This window comes from Pseudoliparis swirei, chromosome 9, assembly GCF_029220125.1.
Source record: "Pseudoliparis swirei isolate HS2019 ecotype Mariana Trench chromosome 9, NWPU_hadal_v1, whole genome shotgun sequence".
Lineage (NCBI taxonomy): Eukaryota > Metazoa > Chordata > Actinopteri > Perciformes > Liparidae > Pseudoliparis > Pseudoliparis swirei.
Window position 1 is genome coordinate 11966554 of NC_079396.1, and position 23265 is coordinate 11989818.

The 23265-nt window shown below is 46.5% G+C and overlaps 1 protein-coding gene across 3 annotated transcripts in view; it reads right to left on the reverse strand.

The window, feature by feature from the left end:
* Nucleotides 1-23265, reverse strand: part of rerea (arginine-glutamic acid dipeptide (RE) repeats a) — a 94580-nt gene that overhangs the window by 40811 nt on the left and 30504 nt on the right. For all 3 annotated transcript variants that reach the window (XM_056424264.1, XM_056424263.1, XM_056424265.1), the window contains one exon: nt 21435-21505. In XM_056424264.1, coding sequence (XP_056280239.1) covers nt 21435-21505 — 71 coding nt within the window. The remainder of the gene's footprint in view (nt 1-21434; nt 21506-23265) is intronic.

The window sequence follows — 23265 nt, forward strand, 5'->3', positions numbered from 1 at the left end:
GTGTGAGCAAACACACACACACACACACACACAAGCCAATCCAAACACACACACACACAAATAACAGGCTTTCAGGATAAGCACCACTATTCTTCTCCCAACCTTGCAGTAAAGCGGGGCAGGCTGGGACTCTGTGTCAAAGGTAAGAAAAAGCACCTCTAAATCAGGCTGTCAGCAGCAGCAGCAGGATTCCACTCTGCAATCCTCCTCTCCTCACGGGCTTCACACGGAGCACTTGGCTACTTGGAGGAAGGAAGGGTAACCTGCCCCTCAAGCCTCCTTCTCCAAGGCACATATAATAACAGTAAACAAATGCTGATTACAATGTTTGTGCGGAGGAACTGCACACAGCCTGCTTCCCCGCCTGGCAACAGGAACGACCGGAGAGAGTGTGGGAGGCAGAGGGGGAAGGGAGGAGGGAGGAGGGAGGAGGTGAGGTGAGTCCCAGCTGTGGTGGCGGTGCTGGCAAGACCTTTGGGTGCCTACACAGGGGTGTCCTCTCTCTCTCTCTGCCTCTCTTTGGCTTGACCTCTTTGGATATTAAATCGGCGCCCTCTGCTTTGAACACACTGGGCCCACCTGTCAGCCCGGCTCCATATTGGATTGGATGAGCATTAGCCGTTTCAAAGTGGACACATTTGCTCTTGTTGCTCTTTGTGTCTGTGTGTGTGTGTGTGTGTGTGTGTGCCTTTGAACATGGGCGCCCACGCCTGCCTTAAATGTAATCACCCCCCTCCTTTTAGGAATCGAGCAGACATGCTTGAATCCCTTTACGTCAGACTCACTAAGTCGTGTCATCGCGCAGATCGACGACGTACAGCGACACATCCGAGGATGTTAACAAGTCCTTCTGTCACCCAGGCAGAAGAACGAGGGACGAGGCAGAGAGGAGGAAAAGAAAGAGGAGACGGGTTGAGTCACGCGGAACTCAACGATGATACTAATTAAGACTTGAGGGCTGAGGACCACGACTGGTGGATCCCACCGCCAACCACAGAAACACTTTACACACTGGAGAGTCACAAGCGCCCCACATGACTGCTCCATCTGAGGCCGCATCCCACACTGTGTTTCACCCCCTGCTGATTACAAGCAGGGCTGATTGCACAAGTCGGTGCTTCATCTCTGCTTAATTTCAATTGGGTCCCAGTGGGAGCGAGTGAATTCATGGCAGAAATATTAAGAGAAATGTATGAAGTTGACCAGAGGTCAGCGAGTGGCAGTGAGAGCACCTTCACTGCACCCTCCATGAAATAGCCAGGTGGCATCCAACGTCAATATGTGTCCTTGCCTCCAACGCTCATCTGCTGCATGCCGGTTCTTGCCAAGAAATTGAAGACGATGCAAGCGATGGTGCAGAGAGCAGCACCATGAAAGGAAAAAGGAGAGCGAGGACGTAAAGAACACTTCTCCTAATGACGATCATCATCTGCAGACCACAGGCAACAAGCACCGGGGACCTGAACATGTGTGTTCAGTGATTTAGGCTCCACACAAATAAACAGACTGACATCCTCGCAGCACTCGGGTATCGACGAGAATGCAGATCCAAGTGAGACTTCAAACATGGGCTGTGCAAGGACAGATGGAGGCTGTGAGAAGAGCTCCTATCTGGGTGTTCAGATCATAATACTGACTTTATTTCTCAAGCCCTCCCTCTCAGCCAGACGTACAGTTATAGCGTGCCAGAAAACACGGTCATTCTGCCTCCAGTCTTTCATTTATACGCCTCAAAGCCATCTCACTTTGATACCTGGCTTCCTCGTCGTGTTAGTGTGTGTGTGTGTGTGTGTGTGTGTAGCCCGGGATGTTCTCTCTCTCTCTAGAGAGAGAGCAGAGACTTGTCTGGTCTCAAGGTAATACCCATGAGTCAGGACTCAGAGTTAGACACAGTCACACACACACAAGAAGACTGAGGGGAACTGCTTCCTTTGTGCTTCAGCAGCCCGGTGTTTGGTTTGGAAGGCCGTCTGCCTGTGATCCATTGTGTTAGCTTTGCCTTGTTAGCATAGCCTGGTGAGCTAATGAGACATCTTAGTAATACTGACCGGACCACTGCTGTGCAGGAAGAGAGGGGGGGGGGGGGCTACTCACTGAGAGGGTTGAGCAGAAAGGATATGAATGTTAGGCTGTGTGTGTGTGTGTGTGCATGGGCGTCATATTGGACGTCTGCCCAGCAAGCTTATCCAGACTCTGCTTGTGTGCGTGTGTGTGTGTGTGTGTGCGTGTGACTACCAGTGGCAGCCTCCTAAGCAGGGCATGGCAGAGGAGCTGTGGGCTGATTGAACGCTTTAATGGAAGACAGGAAATGAGAAGGCTTGCCGCAGCCAATGCTAATCAGCACACACACACATTTACCTTTCAGGCTTAAGTGTAGGTTAATCCATTAGTATTAAGTGTGCAAAGCAAATAAGTATCATGATGTGTGTATGAAGGGCGGACAGGTTGTGTGCGGGAAGTACAACTCAGTCAACAACTCAATGGGGAGTCAGAACGGTGTTTTGCATGTGAGCCACTTGCTTCGAGAGGGATGACAGCACAGAGTGTGGATGTTTCTGAGGACTTCTCGATGGAAGAGCAGCTGTCAGGCCATGAGAAGTGCGTCTATGGGGAGTGTGTGTGTGTGTGTGTGTGTGTGTGAGAGTCACATAGACACAGAGAAATCCAGAGGCTCCTTGTGTGTATGTGTGTGTTGCTCTGTATGGTCATCACACATCGATACGCAGCTAATAGGAATATTTATGATCCTTCTAACACACACCAAAGCTCATTTACGCATACACACACGAATGCAACCGTTTCTTTGTAAGATCAGAAACACACACAAACACACACACACACGCGAGATTGGCGGCACACAGTCGGGAGATGGAGGCAAATAGAAAAAGAGGAAAAGGGCAAGCATGCAAAGATAGATCTTAAACCGGACAGACCGCATTGTAGATGGCCTTGAAGAGCTGGTATCACCACCGGCTCAACCAGTGGTGATTGAATTGTTTCTGAAGATATCCATCTCTCTGTCTCTCAACTGGCTGCTCTCTATCTCTGCGTCTGAAGGTGACCGTGACTGTCTGCCAGTCTCGAGTGCTGACACCGGCCCTATCAGTAATACATCATGTAAGCTGTGTATCAGCCAGATGCCGGACTGGCGGAGCAGTGGGTGGTCTGTCAGGAACGCTTTGCTTTGTACAATATGCAAATAATCACATGCAAATGACCTACCAATGTGTGTGGTGATCTATCAGTGTGGATAGTGTGTGTGGTAAACAAAAAATGTTAAGAAGTGACAGGCCTTTCAGCAAATAGAGTTACAGCTCACAACAAGCAAAAGGCTACTCACAGCAACTGTAGTCTGAATGCTGGGGAAGGATATGATTATAACATGTGTGCACACACACACACACACACACACAGCAGAAGCTTTAAGCAGCCCCCTGCTGTGCCGCAACAAGCGATGTATTGTGGACAACACAGCTGCAATAACAAGGCTGGCCCAGAAGGAGTTGTACTGCATGACTCCCAGTCTAGACCGGTTATAGGAGAGGGATCCTCCTCTGTTGCTCTCCTCCAGGTTTCTTCCCTTTTTTTCCCCCTGAAGGGTTATTTGGGAGTTTTTCCTGGTCCGATGTGAGGTTTTGGGGCAGGGATGTCTATGTGTACAGATTGTAAAGCACTCCGAGACAAATTTGTAATTTGTGAAATTGGGCTATACAAATAAACTGAATTGAATTGAATTATAACAGCCTCTAACATTAATACGGAGTTTCACTTGAAATATGCTCAATCTGACCTCAAATTAAAGTTTTTTCTTTAATTCAATCCATACGAAGTATAAACCAAATCAGGTTTTGGAAAGGAAGTCCAAGGACATTTTTTAATTGATGGTTAGGGTGGAATTGTTTACGTCTCTGAGATAGTATCATTGATTTGAATGTTCATGTATTCCTTCGACGCAATTAACTCGTCACCACTCGAGGCTTTACAGTTTCCAGTGCATAAAAGTCAAGGGATGTTTTGCCTTTTCTTTAGCTTTAACTGTCAAGTGGGTGTATGGTCATGATGAGCCAAGGAGGTAAAAAAAAAAAAAAGTTCAGTAAATAATCAAAATTACAAAACAACACAAATGCAAGCGAACCACTGTGTTCTAATGAGATATAATGATTAATGTCCTGAAACTAGAAATGGGTGGTGTAAAAGCAAGATAAAAGGTGTGGGAATGTATACATTATTCATTTTAGGCAGAAACAATGAAACACCATGCACACCCGGGTTGCACTAACTGAACACACATGCTGTGAACACGACTGCTATTGCAGGAACAATAGACCGTTAGACGCTTTTGCACGCATTCTGTCAAGGTTTTAAGCACCTGCTGATATCCTCCATAATATAATGTGATGGATTGTATTTTTGCACGCCATTAATTCCTTCACAGTTTGGAGGCAGGAGAGTGAAGATGGGAATGTCAAATTGATCTATAATAACCTTTCTAAATTCTGTATTCTTTATTTTGTTTATAATATTGACAATATACCAAGAGGACACTTAATATCGGATCAAATAGGTGACAAATAAAAAAGATCATGTCTTGATTTTGAATCCCCGCTAATTTAAAACCACAGCCTCGCAACTTATGTGCCGCTCACTTCCAAAAGTGTATCACAATATTTTACACATGGTTAAGTAAACATGCTGAACAGGGGGAAAAACACATGGGTGTCATGATGGGCTTAGTGTGTCAAACACATTGGTTATCGTTCAGACACTCACACACACACACAGAGATACAGCGCCCACCGAGAGAGAGAGAGAGAGACAAAGAGGTTGAACAACACACCAACATCTCTACTCTGCAACCGAGGCACATCAAAGCCTCCTCCACCCATTTATCCGTGTGTGTGCCTGTAAATCAAAAGGCATACTTTGAACATGCACGCATGCACGCATGCACCCAGGCAAACACACACACACACACACTTTGCTTTGGGAAGCAGCATCCAGGGCTGGGCAGGGGAGGTAAAGGATTTAGCTGTAGACGGGAGAATTACTTGCCTCAGCTCACTCTGTCAGGGAGGAGAGGGGGATGACTGTTTACCCGCAGTGAGTGAGAGAATGAGGGAAAGACAACAAAAAGAAAGAAAAGACAGCGAGGTCACTGCTGTGTCCGAAACAGTGCTTTCTTCTCCGCAATTCACCTTTTTCTTTACTTTCCCCCTTCCCTTGCCCCTGCTGTCACTGAAAGGTGACGCGCGCGCACACCTCTGTTTTTAAAATGTCTGTACGGTCACATAAGAGGCCAGGTCAACGTAACTAGCTGCACCAGCATGTTCAGGGCAACGCACCAAACACAGGGACAGTGGAATAAATGCACAAACCCATTCAGAAAGCCACTCGATGGAAAACTAAGGAATGCGCGCACACACACACAGACAGACACACAGACAGACACACACAGACACACACAGACAGACACACAGACACACACACACACAGACACACACAGACACACAGACACACACACAGACACACACACACACACACACACACACACACAGACAGACACACACACAGACACACACACACAGACACACACACACACACAGACACACACACAGACAGACACACACACACAGACAGACACACACACACACAGACAGACACACACAGACAGACACACAGACACACACACACACACACACAGACAGACAGACACACACACACAGACAGACAGACACACACACACACAGACACACACAGACAGACAGACACACAGACACACACACACAGACAGACACACAGACACACACACAGACACACACACACACAGACAGACACACACAGACACAAAGACACACACACACACACAGACACACAGACACACACACAGACAGACACACACACACAGACACACACACAGACACACAGACACACAGACAGACACACAGACACACACACAGACACACACACACAGACACAAAGACACACACACACAGACAGACACACAGACACACACACACACACAGACACACACACAGACACACAGACACACAGACACAGACACACAGACACACACACACAGACAGACACACAGACACACACACACACACACACACACACACAGACACACACACACACAGACACACAGACACAGACACAAAGACACACACACACACAGACACAAAGACACACAGACAGACACACACACACAGACAGACACACACACACACACACACAGACACAGCGAGAGATGATCTGTGCGTCCCAGTGTGACCGTGTGGTTTGGGAGGACTTCCTCCCGACCATCGAGGTCCGTTGACAGTGAACAGGTCCGTTGCCGCCATCACATCCCGCCTCCCGCCTCCTCCGGCTCAGCCCAGTCAGAGCTTTGCAGTTCACTCGAGCAGAAAGGAGACGCAGTGAGATTTAGAACGGCGTACACAACGTAAACGACGGAGCACTGGCGTTATAGAGAGCTCTACGTGCTGTCGCTGGTGTGTGGAGCCCCTCCGTTTTCAGCCTGTTTCATTGGCCGGTTCTTGCCTCCCCTCTTCTATTGTGGCGGTGTGATTGACATCCACCTGTCCTTGGGCGGAGGGTGATTCGGTGTTCTTACAGCTGGCCCTTTGTCACGGAGTGGATGCTTGTAATAGATTGTGTGTGGAGAGTGATATGATAGGCTGATGATGGAATGATTCAGCTGACACTGACTAACAGGCTGTGCAGTACAACAGGGCGGGGTTATTGATGACTCTCTTAAAAGGTGGGTTTCATTGCCACGGCAGCCCATACATTATCACCCTGCAGGCACGCCCCTTCACCGGCCTGGACCAATGGGCGGGCAGCTGCCGAGCAAACAACCCCCAGCAGTGTTGTGATGGCTGAGGGAGAGAGGAGAATGCTAAATGTGCCACTTCATCTGGTGATTGACACAAAGCCTCTTGTTTACCGGCGCCACAGAGATTTGCATCTTTTTACTGTTGCCCCTCCCTCTCTTCTTCTCTTCCCCTCTGCGTCCCCTGCTTCACTCCCAAAATCCTCCCTGCATGAAGTGGATATTACCCCACCCTGCTGCTATGATATTGATCAGCCTCCTCCCTCCCTCCCTTTCTCTCTCCTCTCTTCATAGCCCACTGCATTGATCGCACCTCTCCCTGAGCCCACCAGCTAGCAGTGATTAAACACGCTGCTCTCACACACACACACACACACACACGCGGATGTGTAGCCTTGCTTTACTTTAAAGGCTATAAAGCTCAGCGGCTGCTGCACCAGCCCTGAGAAAACACGGCTTCTTTTCATTCCAGGCAACCGATGACTGCAAGCTTAGCATGACGTCTTACCGTCACACGTATTGTTTCGTTATAGCCTGTTGGCATAGCGCATCAGCAGGCTGGCGTACAGTGGGCTGGGCTCTGGTAGGTCTGGTCAGGCTGGTGTTAAAAGGTGGCTCTGGTCGGGCTTGACAGGTGGGCTCCAGACACCTCGTGATTCTGTGCAGAACCACACGGAGCTGACGCACACTCCTTATAAGGGCAAGCAGATAGCCCACTAACGTCAGAGCAGTGATGTGAAACAGCAAAGAGTGGCCAGTGCTACATAAACAAACACTGCTTTTTTAAAGAGAAAAAAGTCAGCCGTGTCCAGCTGTAGAGAAAAAGCAACCTCTTAGGTGAGTGAATATAGCAGCAGATTTCCACATCAGAAGCGGAGCTTGGCTATAAAGTGCGAGCAGCACACACTCGCACATTAATAAGTTGAATACATTCCCTCTCCTGTTTAAAATAAGGCAGCCTCTCTGCTGACGATAGCTGGAGCGCTAAAGGTTTTGGACGGGAAGCCTCTGCTGATGAGTTAACGAGGGCTCCCAGCCTCACTGCCATTTGGCATTTAAATGTCATTTTAGTGTGCAGCAAACAGTTTGCACCGAATTATGGCCGGTTGATGCTTTGTCCCGAGTTAAGCAGGAGTCGCAAACCGCCATCCACACAAGGGCAGGGCTGCTGTATCGACTCTTTTACGAACCAATATCTCTGCCTTTAGGCGCAATGCTGAGGTGGACTGGATGTGAATGTTGATAAAAGGGTTCTGCAACATGTCAAATGTTAACAGCCCAAACAGAGACAAGGGGTGAGAGCAAGGACAGTGCGAGGGTGATCAATAGTAGTAATCAATATTCTCCCTCTGTACCTTCCACTGTTTGAACTAGTATTTGTACTGCACTGCAATATAACCTCTCAAAGGCTCGGAGTGGTTTTATTTCAGTTGTGCGAGAAGATAAACAGAAAGTCTTAAATGAACCTACATAAAACACTCAATGATCAGCATCAGAGACGTTGAAGCAGTGCTTCGGCACATAAATAACATGATGTCTCATCACTCAGAGTAAGCCCATCTAAAATACCCTCTAATGATCCAGGGAGGCGTCTTTAGAAATGATGTTTTGGGCCAAAAGGTACTTCACGAGACAGTCAGCCATCTGTTAACAGCCAGCTCCATCAGGCCCCGACAGGTCCTGTCACAAGTCTACAGCTGGAGGAGTGTCAGCACAAGTTCTACTGCGGCATGCACGATAAAGAGTAAATGTGTGTATCTGGGCTCTGCAGGGAGGAGAGGACGAGAGGTCACCGTCTACACTGGGAGCGCACCGACACAGACGGGGGTCTCAATCACTTCCAACATCCCTCCGCTTGCCGATGGAGTGAGCCTCTCGCACTCATCCGCAACTCCATTATCAAATCCGACATTAAATCCTTCCATTTCACCTGGTGAAGAGAGGCTGAAGGCAGGAGACGGTGGATGTGTTGTTGTTTCTTCTCTCCCCACTGTCCTTTCTAGCATAGCACTGTCCTTTCTAGGGGCATAGTCGGGGGGTTGGTGTTTTTTCTCGCCTTCTTCCCTCATGTTATGCTGTAATCTTTCATCCACCCTTTCTTGTAATTTCGATGCTTTTGTACCTGTACTCTGGCAAACGACAAATAAATATATCAATCAATCAATCAATCAATCAAAAAAAAAGCTGATGTGTGAACCGATACGGACATGCCCACGTGCTGGGCGACCATCGGCCCCGCCGTCCCACAATGCCTCGAGGCACAAGATTCATCACAAGGGCCAGACAGCAGCGGAGAGTAAGAATGGAGAAGTGGAAGAGAAATAATGTGGAACACGGTGAAGAATGCCATAAGATATGAAAAGAGCAAAATGATGGGAGCCTATAAAAGAGTTATTCACCCTCAAATGGGGAGGGCATTATGGCGATCTATAAATGGGCTGTTAAACTCAATAGCCCAAGGTTAGCTCGTCGTGGCGCTGCAGTGAAAGTCTATATAGCGGACTGTGTTAGTCCTCCCATAAACACTCAGCCTGTACCATCTGGAATAAAAATGCTCTGATTATTTCAATTAGCTTCAGAGCGAGTAAGAAGATGAAATTACGCAACACAGATCACAAAGCTCCAAATATAGATGGCTTTACAACAGGAGGCCATAGGGATGGAGGAGAAGTCAGCGGGTAGAAAAAAACATGGGGATTTGACAACAGTACAAAAAAGGGGACTTCGGGGAGGTCGGTATTTTCTTAATCATTTCATTAAGATAGTGCTTAGGCTAATTTAACAGTAGGCTTAATAAGGCAGACTTTCCTCCCTCTGCTCTGTGCACAAGTGTTAACTGCCTGCTGCAACAAAGGCGGCTCTGTTCACAAACACAACACTGCCAAACTGTTAAGTACATTCCTATAAAGAGAAGAACAAAGAGCGTTTGAGCGTGGCGGGAGCAGAAATGAATACAGCTACTGAGGCGGCTAGCACAGTGCAGCCCTTTGGTGCCAGGAGATGTCTTTACTATCACAGAGAGTGTTTAATGTCGCTTCATATGGACCGTTTAAGATTGAGGCAACAATCAAATCAACTGGTAGTCGCACGAGATCTGCGTCGGGAAGATGCTTGTGAAAGGGATCGGGGCCAAGAGGGGCGGCGATGGGGGTTGAGGTATGTGGCGACTTGAGGAGATGGAAGAGAACGGTGAGGTTTGGAGTGGATGGTTTTGTGGGAAGCACAACTGGGGCGAGACAACGCAAGAATAATGAACTGTGTAATGTTTGGTGTGTGTGGTTTGAAGTCCCAAAAATGCAGCGACACCTATGCACGGAAGAACTGAAGTGTGTGTGCATGTGCGGTGAAGCATCTCCGAGCCCTCCCAGCTGCGGTTCCCTCGGCCCATGTGATCCATGGGCGGTGACAGACAGGCGAACACAATTTAGACTGGCCCGTCAAAGCACACGCAACACCGGCCACAGACAAATGTGACGCACTGAGCGGAAAACACACAGTCCTCTTCTTGTGTGCCGAATGTCTAAATTAGTCATTGATAAAAATCTAGAAAACCCTTCCGTCCTCCTTTTCAAATTGATCATATTTTCACTGCAGTAACAGAGATACCTTTTGTACTCCGCGAGGCGGGGCTGTGCCGAGGAACTCTTTAGGGATATTGATGCATTTTATGGTAATGGGGATTTTTCCAAATCTACAAAAGGAATCCTGATTTAACAGTAAAAGCTAGAACTGTGAGCCCTTCAAGTCTCCCGTTCAGTGTCGAAATCTTGATTACATGACTGATAAGACTCTTGGTCTTTGGTTTCTAGGTTCAGGAGAGGGTTTTCTTGCTCTTGCATACTGAATGGAGGGCATTGTGCGAGAGCAATGGCGTATGAGAGCTCTTAAACAGAGTGACATTCCTCTTTCATGATCAAAGCATGAGCATATGTGAGCCAGTTGCTTTGCATTAGATCAACAAGCGTTCCAAGATGGAGAACAGATAAAGCCAGCGGTGAGTCGAGCTGGAGTTCACGCACAAAGTCAGAAGGTCTGTATGCGAGCGCTGCTGCAGGGCAGCTGCTGGAGCTGGCAGCCTGTGGGGATGTTGCTGTTGTTTTAAGGGCTGTGCGAGGAGGCAGCTCCAAGGTACAACGTGTCGAAATTCCTCAGACCTCACAGCAATTCCTGAAATGTCCTCCTCTTGTGTCTGCTCCTCTCTCTGACCGATGCCCTTGCCCTTCTTCCTCCCTCCCTCCCTGTGTTCTCTCGACTGGTGAGAGTTAATTTGCACCATGTGTTCCTTAACGGAGAAAGAGGGGCCCCGGTAGAAGCGTGTGAACTCGATACCACTGTAAATTTCCACTTCCACAGCGGTACCCTCTTGCCCCTCCTCCTCCTCCTCCTCTTCCTCTTCTCTCTCATTCTTTTTTCATTGGCATGTCACACATTGGACAAGGTGGAAATTACACTGAGCAGAGCTGCGAACCAGTGGCAAAGCACGCGGATACCCACGTAAGCTGAGAGAGTGGGGAATATTGAAGGGTGGAAAGGAGAAAAATCGCAGCAGGGGGAAGTGGAAATGCAAAGCGGGAGAGGACGAGGAGGTGGGGCAAAATTAGCCGCCCACTTTCAAAGCAGAGGCCAATCCAATTAAAGCTTGACCAGTCCAGGCAAATGTGTTTAGTGTCTGGTTACTACCCTCAATGCTGGGTGGCCTGAGTACAATACTCAGATACATACTCGAGATGCACTGATTGCAATTGTGTTGGACTATTACCATTTTATGATGTCATCTACAGTAGTTATCTTTTTTTCCCCATTTCCAAATTTGTTCCTTCTTTATTATTGAATTATTTTAAATCGAATATTTCCTGCGCTGCTATTTTAGTTTATTATTTAAAAACAGATCATTTAAATGATTAAGAAATGAAGCATTGTATTATTATTTAATTACTTGCTTATATAGATAGTGTAGAGAAATTAAACGGGTCATAAATCACTAATATCTATTTTATATTTCTGGGACATCCTTAAAACAACTGTATTTACTCAAGTTTCTCACAAAAATAATTTGACCAGATTACATCTGGACACATCTTGAAAGTGTTCTAAAGGAACTTGGCTCTGTGGGCGGAGGAGCTGGTCACTGTGATTACTCCGGGCTGCATGCATGGGAATGAATTACAACGTAATGAATGTCTGATTAAGTTAGTTGTTCCACAGGTTTTTAAGGTTGTTCTTCCAGTGCTTAATTTGGACTTGCAACTGGGACTAATTGCAACCTGAAGAACTTCTAAACTGACGACATGTGTGTGTGTGTGTGTGTGGCTGTGACGTTACCATTTGTGTGCGAATAGAGCTGCACTACCTTTGGTGACACACACACACACACACACAGTGTTGAAGTGGCCCATGTGCAATTCTATTGTGTGGAAACCATCTCGGCCCAGTGATTGTTAGACACTATGAACATTTGCATACTTCAAAGGACACTTCAACCTCTAATTTAGTCTGCAACCCCCGATGGAGGAGTCGCCTGCTTTCATTTCAAAGAAAGACCTGGTCAGGTAATTTAAAAAAGCCCCTGTCATTACTTTCATACACAACGACCAGGTTGGGAGTCCTGAGTTTTTGAGAGCTTCAAATAATACCTGCTTTTCTTGACCGCTTTGTTTTCCCACTTTCTCATCAACGCTGGTGCCGAGGAAGAGGGCCCCGCCGGTTTGTTCTACTGCCTTTACAGATGAAATGTAACGCGCCACGCCGGAGCGCAGTGAATTGGCTTCAGACGTAAAGTGAAGACATCAGAGGAGACATTTCCACTTGTGATGTGCCTGAATAAAAAACGAAAAGTGTTTGAGGAGCCGCTGGATATTTCAACAACAAAGGTGGGGGTGTGGGGGGGGATTAGTACTTGGATATATATGCAACGCCCGAATGTCATCCGTTACTGAAAATTGACTTGACGAATTAGCATGCATCCGTGTGTGTGAGAGATGCATCCAGGCCAGTGAAAGTAAACTAAAGAAAGTCCAAGGGGGAAGAGTGGGCAAAAGGCTTCTCTGCTGAATAATTTAGCAGTAGTGGGTCAAAGAGGTGGCTATTGATTGAGCTTTTAAAGAGTCTTATGAAAATGCTATGGCCGCTGGGCTGGCCCTTCAGCCCCATCAACCCCCACTATCCAGAGGCTGCACCCTCTAAGTCTGGGAAGGTAATCAGCACTCATAAAAACACACACAAACCCCCATTTTGATTTCAGTCCGTCTCTACTTCCCTCCCCTCCCATCTTCTATCCTAGAGAAAGAGACCGTCCGATTGGCTGAGCAAATAGTTTCCATAGCAGCATTTAGCTAATGCACAGGAAGGGCAGTGAGGGTGAGAGAAAAAAGTGTTATCTGTCCAAAAAGATGAAAAGAGAGGGGGGGGGGGGGGGGATACGTTGGAGAATAGAGGCGAGGAGCCAGAGGGAGGGTAGATTTGGTTTTATACCTCCTGCACTCGCCGAGTCTGAACTACGCTGTTATCTCAACCACGTCATTTGTATTGCTTTATTTATTCCTCACTGCGCTCTCGTGGACAATCAATCACGCCTGCCTCCCAAAGAGAGACGGAGCCGTGTAGCCGTTTGAGAGATGCGTGCCTGTATCCATCCGATTCAAAAAACGCACCGGGCTTGCAAACTGACACCAGAGAAGGACTCGGCACTTGTCATTCTCGCAGATTGTGTCCGCTTAAGAACATCCTTGCATAGAAACAGCAGCTGCTGCTGCAGCGAGTGACCCGGCACCTCAGCTAAATGACCTCATGTTACCACAAAGAATGGCATTAATAGCTTTACCTCAATGAAATTTCAAGTGTGCTGTGGCAGTAAAAAAAAAAAAAAGGGAGGGAGTGGGAGGGAGGGAGTGCATACCTCTTCACCGAGGAGCATTAATCAACACGGTCATAATGGGGAAAGTCACCTGATACTGGCAGCAGCAAAAGATCTTTTGCTCACCACCAAGTGTGAGGGGAGGAGAGCGAGGGGACTAGTTGTCAAATAAATAGAGGTTATGATTTGGTTTGTTCAGATTGAATAAGATGACTCCACTCCTTGTGTTAACCTGCTCCAGCCGACCACAGTGAGGAAGTTTAAAATCGGCAGCAATGTTCTGGTCCGTTTTTTTCCTTTTGTAGGTGAGTGACAAAGAACAGCCACTCGGGGTTTAGTAGCTGCTCGGCTGCGGCTCTATTGCTTTCAGGCTGCGATTCAATGGGGAACATTACAGGCAGAACGCTTCAATCAAACAGCTTGCAGCGGGCTGGCCGGCCACAGATGCCCTCGTCAGAGATGCTTCCTCGCAGAAAGCAGACACGTGAGACAGCCCCACACACACAACTGTGAAAGGCTGCACCTCCACATGTTCACGCCTGTAATATGTACCCGATCGCTTAAAGGAGCTGAGTGGACTGTGGAATGAAAGGAAGAGCTGGGGATCACACACACGGACACACACACACACACACACACACACACACAAAATTGCCCCTAATGAGGGTAGCGCCCCTCTCTCAGCGGCTGCTGCTCTACTCGATAAATATTAACAAGAAGCGCGACTGATGGCGGTGCTCACTGATCCATAATTGCATTTCAGAATGTTCAATGGGGGCGGGGTGGAGGCTGGTCGTGAAGGGAGAAGTGGGGAGATAGAAAGAGGGGACTCAGCCTTCGAGGCAATGACAAGTGATGCCTGTCGAGTCAACCGTCTCCTATCACCCTGATGGCTCCGCACCAATAAGGGAGGTTTGGGAGAAAGAAAAACACGCTTTTGCATTACAAGCTGACATTTCTTCTTTCATTGACTCGCCGCTGCGTTGTGACTGCAGCTTTACATGAAGGGAGAACTCCGAGGAACTCCACGTACCGATGCCACGTTGTACATTAAGGGATGTGTTCTGCACAGAACAGCTAGCTGCAAGCTAATTAGCCCGGAGAGCTCATTGTTAAGCTAATTCTCAGCACTTTGGATTCCATTAGGACTGGACTCAGGGTCCACAGAAAACCTAATAACCGTTCATGTTGAGCATCCATATTTATGCACATATATTTGCATCTTTATCAAACATTTTTAATTATGGGCTTTGAATAGGAGGCATTTCAGAGGGTCGTATGATAAGCACCAGCTAAAGGCACCAAGAAGCAGTTGTCTGGGAGACTAATACCATTTGATGTGTGTGTGTGTGTGTGTGTAGGTGTACACATGTGTACATGACCACAGGGAAAGCGATGCTGTTACATCTGTCCAACACAAACATGCAGAATAATACACAAGGAATTACACATATAGAGTGAATATGATCTTGTTATAAATAATATTATTTTTTATTGTGATCTTTTAAGGCGATCCCAACAAGTTAAACATGTATGTTTCTAACATAATATAAACTGCATGGGATTTTTATCTTGCACCAGGTTTTAAATCTTGATTGTAGTCAATTAAATATAAAAAGATAAATTATGCAGGTTTAGTTTTCCGAATCATTAAAACATGCAAATTATATTATAGTTCTAAAAATATTTGTGCCATGTTAAGTGAAAATGTAGAAAATTGATTTTAAATCATTAATTTCCAAGCTATCTGCTAATTAAGGATTTTGGATTTTCCATGAATCGGTTCAATAAGCTTTAAAACAGAAATTAAGGGATATCTTTTCACACAAAAAATAGAAAAGTTCACCCGTCACACGGAGATTGTGTCAAATAGTTTATAGATGTATCAAAGCGTACGTGGCTGGCTGAGCGTCTGGGATGCATGTAACAAATATTATGCAGACGAGGTTCACTTTTAAAAAAATCAATGCAGCGGACACTTTTCTTAATTTTTGCGTACATTTGAAATGTCCCAGTTAATGTGAGCCCAAACAAATACACTCCATCAGAGCATGTTTTCAAGTACGAATGCAAAACCCATCACAGCAAACAGAGCACGCTTACTCTGATGCCAAGATGAGGGACACAACATGATAACCATTGGATATCGCACACACACACACACACACACACACACACACGCACACACACATAAACACACACACGCCTGATTATATGACAAAGAAAATCCCTAACCCTTTTAAGCTGATCAGGCCTGCAACATATGAGCTGGACTCCTGGCACGATAATTGCGTTGTACATGGCATCTAATTAAATGTCCATAAGCAGGGAGATCCAGAGATGTGTGTGTGTGAGTGACAATGAGACTGTGTGTGTGGGTGTGTGTGTGTGTGAGTGACAGAGAGACTGTGTGTGTGGGTGTGTGTGTGTGTGTGAGTGACAGAGAGACTGTGTGTGTGGGTGTGTGTGTGTGAGTGACAATGAGACTGTGTGTGTGGGTGTGTATGTTGGCGTACTGGGATCCTCAATCCTGTGTTCCCAGAGGGAGAAACACTGCAATCACTCCATTAGCAAAAGAAGGAGAGAGACAGGGATGCTGAGAGTAAGCAGAGGGAGTAGGAGAGAGGGATGTGGGGAAGGAAGGGAGGGAGGGAGAGAGGGAGAGAGGGAGGGAGGGAGGGAACACAGCTGACTTGGCCAATAACAGCAAATGAGGTTAGATACAAGCAGAGAGGGAGGCAGGGGGGGTCAATGAGCATCGGGAACACGGGATGGGAGGAGCGAGGGAGGTGAGTGACAGCAGATAAAGAGGAGTGGGGGATGAAGTGTAGAAGCAGACAGATGAGTCAGAGGGAGAGAAATGGAGACTGAGGAGACAATCTAGGTAAGAAAAGCAGGATGGATTGGTGGAGCCAGGGTCAATGGGCAGATATGGCTGCAGATTGTCCAGTGCTCAGTCCCGTCAGGTGGAGGATCGGCTCCTCTCTCCAAACAACAGGCAGCGCACATAGTGTGGAGGTTAATGCAGAAAATATATATATATATGCATGTTCATCACAAAAGTTGCATGTCAACATAATGACAAACATACCATGTACACACAAGCTCTCACAAGCTCACGCACACACGTCGACGGTGGGCGGCTCGCTGCATTACTCTCATCAAATATAGATTGTAAACAGATTACGAGGTCATGGCACCGGCTGTAAACTGAAACTAGCCCTTGTGGGGAAACACTCTGGAGGATTGTTGGTCCGTAATTGACCTAATTGATCACAAGGAAGAAAAGAGAGAATTTCCGTAAATACACCGTAACACACATTGTGTTGACTAGTTTTGTGCAATAGGTGCAATTCTAGTCCCTAATTCACCTAAATGTACCGTTGATGTTGAATTGTTCTGTCAAATACAGCATTTACCGTGTAGTGAAATTGTTGCTATGCTTTAAATATGCAACATTTTCATTTTAAATGTTGTTCTTATCATTTTATTCTAACAATTTAAACATGGACATGAAAGATAATTAGTAATTAACTGGCTATATGTGTTTCTTCCATCCCTGACTTGGTTTAATACCTCTAACGGTTAAAATGGCTTCCTCCCGGTCATCTCTGTATCCAGGCAGACATTTTAGGGGGAAGGTAGGAGAGTGAAATCTATACGACTGGATCAATATGTCACAGAGGTTACAGTGGGCACTATTGTTGAGTAAACAAACTAGGGAAACTAAATATTCAAATTGACCCCAATAATGCTGCAGAATGGATTTTCTTTTTGCTTGGCTTTTTAATGAATGACTCCGCTGTGTGTACAGGAGCATCGAGGAAGCACACACACGCACACACACGCACACACACGACTACTCACAGAATCACAGTGAGAAAAAAAGAAAGCAAAAGATATCGAGACAGACTGCAATACTTGTTCTTCCCCACGCCGATACGATTGATAGCTGCATTCAGGATTTCTATACACCGCTAATTGGATTCACAGGTCATTAGATAAAGTACAAGAGTGAGACCAGTACAACCTAAAGACTGAGGGGGGAAAGAGAGAGAGACAAAAAGAAGAAGACGGTGCGAGGCGGGCAGTATTGATGAGGTTGTTTGGTCCAGGACTGATAAAATGTCCTCCCCCTCTGCTGCGCCTCCAAAGCCCCCCCCCCCCCCCCACACAGAAGGGGGTCGATCGATAATTTGTGCGGCAAGAAGACGTGGGGGTCGGAGACAGAGGCCAGGAGGGATGAGAGGATGGGAAATAAGGAGACCGAGATGACGTCCGATGCGTGGTGCACTGACATGGACATTTGAAACGAGTGTGTGCTCTGGCTTCGAGAGCAGGGTGGCAGGTTAGAAGGCACTTTATACCAATGAGTGCAATTAAAACCTAAATCAGCTATCATCCTAAAAGAGGATTTAGTGCCGGTCTCGTAAAAAGAGCGCGTCGCTAGCAGAGAGCAACTCTTGTGATTTGTAGCCCAGCGACAACGTGAGCTCGTTGAAAAAAGAGGTCCTTGTTTAGAGAGCCAGCCGGGCTTGTTGTTTTAACATCGGAGGACACGGGTACAGTCTGCTCAGACGCATGCAGCCATGCAGATGGCTGTTCATTAATTACAGATGGATGGGGGGGGAGCAACAGAGAGCGAGAAACAGTGAAAAGAGACCGAGGGGTCAGCTAATGAAGCCAGTATTCTCTCGCACCCCCTGGACAATTACCTCTGTCTGCCCTAGACCTCTTCTGGCACTCTTAATCAAGATGAAGGTGCGTGGGTTTTTGGGTGAATGTGTGTGTGTGTGTGTGTGTGTGTGTGTGTGTGTGTGTGAGTGTGCATGTACGAGCAGGGGTTCCTGCCGTCCTCAGCACTCTCTAGCAGTAATCCGATTACAGCCCTGCTGCTGTGGGGCCTGGCAGTCCTCCCCTCTGCAGGGCCTCCAGCTCACCTTAAAACCCTTCTTCACACAACAACTGCCCTTCACACACAAAAGTATTCACACATGAAACTTAGTGCCAACACACCCACCACAAATGCATTCACACACACACACACACACACATATATATATATATGTTTTAGGGCTGCAACTAACGATTATTTTGATAATCGATTAATCGGTTGATTATTTTATCGATTAATCGATTAATCGGATAAAAAAACTAAAAAACTTTAATTTTCAACCCTTTATTCAAAACAGGGTTCGTACGGTCATGGAAAACCTGGAAAAGTCATGGAATTTTTAAATGGCTATTAGCAGGCCTAGAAAAGTAATTAAAAAAAATAAAATCCCAAAATATTTGGAAAAGTAATGCAAATTTGTTTTATTCAAATGTTAATTTACACGGTATATATACGGTATGCTTTGGAATTCTCATTGTTATTTTAAATACTTCATCTTCTCACTTTGTCACGTATAGACAGAGTTTTCACAAAATGTTTAATCATGGAAATTTGGTTTAAAGTCATGGAAAGGTCCTGGAGACCCACTGGTCACCATGGTGATGAACCGTCACAAACAGACTGACAGCTTTCCTCTCCTGAGCAGTGGTCCCCATGTGGCCCCCTGAACAATATCAGAGACGCGTTCCGATTTATTATTTTTTTCACCTGGCCCGCTGCCGTTGAGATTACAGTGAGACGCAGAAAAAATGTGAAGTGGTGCTCTTTACAATAAAACATCTTTGATGGGACGTGTCGCGTCTCGGCCAATCAGCGTTCAGATGTCGACAGCGTTTGGGAAGTTAGGTTAGCTTGAATGTTAGTCCGCTACATCTGCTGCTGTCACGCTGCACGGTGTAGCGATGCTAACGAAGTACCCGTACGTTAAAAACGATGTGATTTAGCATATTTTTAGTATCGATACTTCATTAAAAGAGCGATCAGAGCGCACGCGCTGCTCCGCTCCGTTAAATGTTGTCTGCACGCGCAGCGCACACAGCGAGTGGCGTCGTGGCTTATCTCCGTAGAAAAATATTTTCCGCTATCCGCCACGGAATAAATAACCACGTTTTCTACGTTATACTCTTGTGGAAATGCCACACACGTCGTGACATGTAGCGCCCTGGTGTCTGGTTCATAACGTCACCCGGAGGCGCACTTAGCTCCGTGAATGTCTCCGACTACGTGAAGGACTTCCGCATCCAGCGCCACGTGAGCAGCAGCAGCCAATTAGAGTCATCAACAGAGGAGCAGCTCAGCGCTGATTGGCTCTCACAACGCAGCGTTCTGTCCTCTCGCTCCGCTCTTGTTTCCCCTGCGCCGCTCTGCGCTCAACTCAACTTTGTTTATACTCCGTGACTTATTGAGCGCCGTAATAATCGCGCGACACAACGAATCCATAATGAAATTCGTTGCCAACTATTTTAATAATCGATTTTTATCGATTCGTTGTTGCAGCCCTAGTTTACACACACACACACACACACACACACAAGTCCACGTTTTCTAGAAGTGTTGTGGGTGGCCTCTGAGCTGACCTCACATCATCACCCTAGCTGTTGGCAGCCATTACTTTGGCCCCCTGGGGCCAGGCCGCCCCTCAGCGAGCCTCCTGCACTCTGCTTAGACAACCAATCTGTGAAAAGACGGGCGATGCTCGCTCCAGCAGGGTCAGGTGCCGCTTCATTTGGCATCAAAGACCCTCACTTACATATTCCAGTAGCCTTTGCACATTAAATGCACATTACTGCAAGCCTGCCCCAAAATGTGCTCCGCGCGCCAGATATTGTCCTTATACATGTCCTTGTATGTGCAATGTACTTGGCAAATAAACAATTCTGATACGGCAGATGAAGAGCTGACAAAGGATCAATAAAAAAAACAATTGACTTCAGGCCTTACCGGGAGGTTTGCATTCAGGGAACATTGTAAAATTCCCGGAGTCAAAAGAAACAAACACTTGTTTGGTAGCAACTTCCTGACAAAAATCCCATATGTAGCCAACGATTATGACTTGAGATGTAAAAAAACATCTAGTTTGATAAAAACAGCCCTCAAAGATCATATACAGATTTGTTAAAGGTAATTGGAATAGCTTGCAGGTAGCTGGAAGACATTCATGATTTACAAAGCTGTTCAGTGCGTCATTAGAGGAGACTTCAGGAAGTGATCTCACTGCATTACTGAAACCATAAAGTAAAACACGTTTTCCTCAACATAAATAAAGACAGATCTGTCAGACAGACTCAAATGCAACCAACCCCCACCCGCCCCACCCCCACACACATTTTAACCAACATAGAGCACGTGAATATCCATCTGTCTGTCTGTGTATGACACACTCCAGGTGTCCTTTTGCAAACAAAACAAGCACCACTTTACTAAACTGACGAGGAGTCAGCCTTTCTCAACGGCAAATCAAAAACTAATTGATTTCTTTATTCAGCAAAAGAGTCAATTTGGCCACATTAGGCTGTAAAAAAATACATTTTAAACTGGTAATGGTCTCCTTCATGAAATCAATTAAGGGCATCGACAAACATCTTTATTCCCATTACAAGCATTATTACGCTGCCACTGTGTCGCATAGGTGGTTAATATTCACTCCCTGGGATTTTTTCCCCCACCTGACTCATGGTACTAATTGATTATATATCGTATTTCCCTATGATTTGTAGTCAGTCCTCATCAGGCTACCACAGTGTAAGTAAAATGTGCAGCTCTCCACTTGCCCTGCGGATTAGGGGTGAACCTCAGGCCAGTGTGAGGACACAAAGAGATCAAACAGGACAGACAGGAAGTGAAAATGTACTCACCAGCTTGAAATCCTGAATGCTACAAATGAAGTAGGGAGTGTTGGGCCGCCGACTCTCAATGTACACACAATCTGCAAGTGAGAGAAAAGAAAAAAGAAACGTGAGATCGAAAGATGAAAGATGTTCCCTTGTTCCAAAGCTGCCATGTTTCATGCAGACAGACTCAGTCAGATATGATTTTGGGTGCTTTACCTCTGCTGAAAAGACATTTCTCTCTTTGAGTCAAATTCAATTGGAATGCGAGTAATAGGATTAAGGACTTTTGGAGCGCTCCAAGGTTGCCTTTCCAAAGCAAACATTACGCCCAAGGGGAATTATGTTATTGTTCCACTCCATTTATACACCAGTGAGTAATACTGGCTTCAACCCCGTTTCACCCCGCGAGTCATCAGTGTACCTCGCGCCGACAAAATGACAACTTCTGTCATTGCACTAATATATGCCCAGTTAAATGTATGTTAGCATGGCGGTGAAGAAAAAAAAATTCAACTTTTGTCCTCTCATGCTTTAAAATATTGCCAAATTACATAACCCTCAAGTGTTGAACGCAGCCCCCTCACATTGTGACCGGCTGTGCTGTTAAATTGAATGTGACTGGTGGTATGGCCGGGTCGTGAACCCTCATCTCCTTCACAAAAACATTCACGTTGCAGAGGACAAAAACACACAGCCGCTTCTGTGGAGAAGAAAGGGAGGAGGAGGTGGGGACACGGCTAATGGTTACGGCTCAGCCCGGCACAGTACTTTCCAGAAACAGCCACGGGTCAGAATTATTAGAGAAAAAGAGATTTTAATCCACAAAAGGAAAATTTGCATAATAGTCTCCCATTCACCGTGTGCTTTTTTTTATTATAGCTGAAACGCAAAAGTGTGATCGAAACGGAGAACACAAAATATATTTATTTTGGTTGAGATAACAACCAGTAAAAGATAGTTATTGCTTGCTCAACGGGCAAACCAATCAAAAGCCACTGACACTTAATTGATTGAAAAGATACATCACGCACTGAAAATTGACCTTCTGTTCGATTGAAGCAACGCAACAAGCTACTCGCCCGCCTGTTGGTGCGACAGAGCGCCGCTCACAGCTCACATCAACACACACGGGCCAGGAAGACGGACACTATCTGGTCCGCTTTGATTCAGAGCGGTGACGTGTGCACTAACAACGCAAACTGCCGGTGATCACGTCACCATGACTGATGCCGAGCGGCTCCTCGCGGACGGACCGAGGCGCACTTTCCCAAGCAAAAGACGAGCGGCTAGCTTTTTTCACTGACTGATGGCACCGTCTTCTGTTATTTATTTGTTTGCGTCAACGGAGTTATCGATCTGGCTGTGGTTTATCTCACCGCTCACAGAGCAAAAGAGGGGTGGCAAAGATATTAAATGGCTCTGACACCCAAGATACCATTTGTAGAGGGGCTGGTGTGTCCGAGTGCGACATCATGGGCTTTGTTTTGCTTAAGAGGCTCTCGGTGTCTCTCTGTGTGTTAGCGTGTGTGTGTGTGTGTGTAACCCCAGGGTGGGCTTGTTATCTGCTGTGGGCTGAATGAGCTGTTCTAAGGGGAGGGGGGGGGGGGGGGGGGGTTATCGCCCTCGCTGGCTCTGAGTGACGCATTATATCTCTCACTCCTGCCCTCCTCTCCTTTTTTTCCCGCTCCCTCCTTTTCTCCCTCCTCTACACCATCCCTGGAAGTCATTTACAAGATAACATGAATGAAAATATCCATCAGTGCTATTGTGTGATCTGTTGAGAGACAGAGAAGCGGGTGGAGGAGGAGGAGGCAAGAGGGAGGGAGGGAGTGGGGGAGGGCCGAGAACAAAAGAG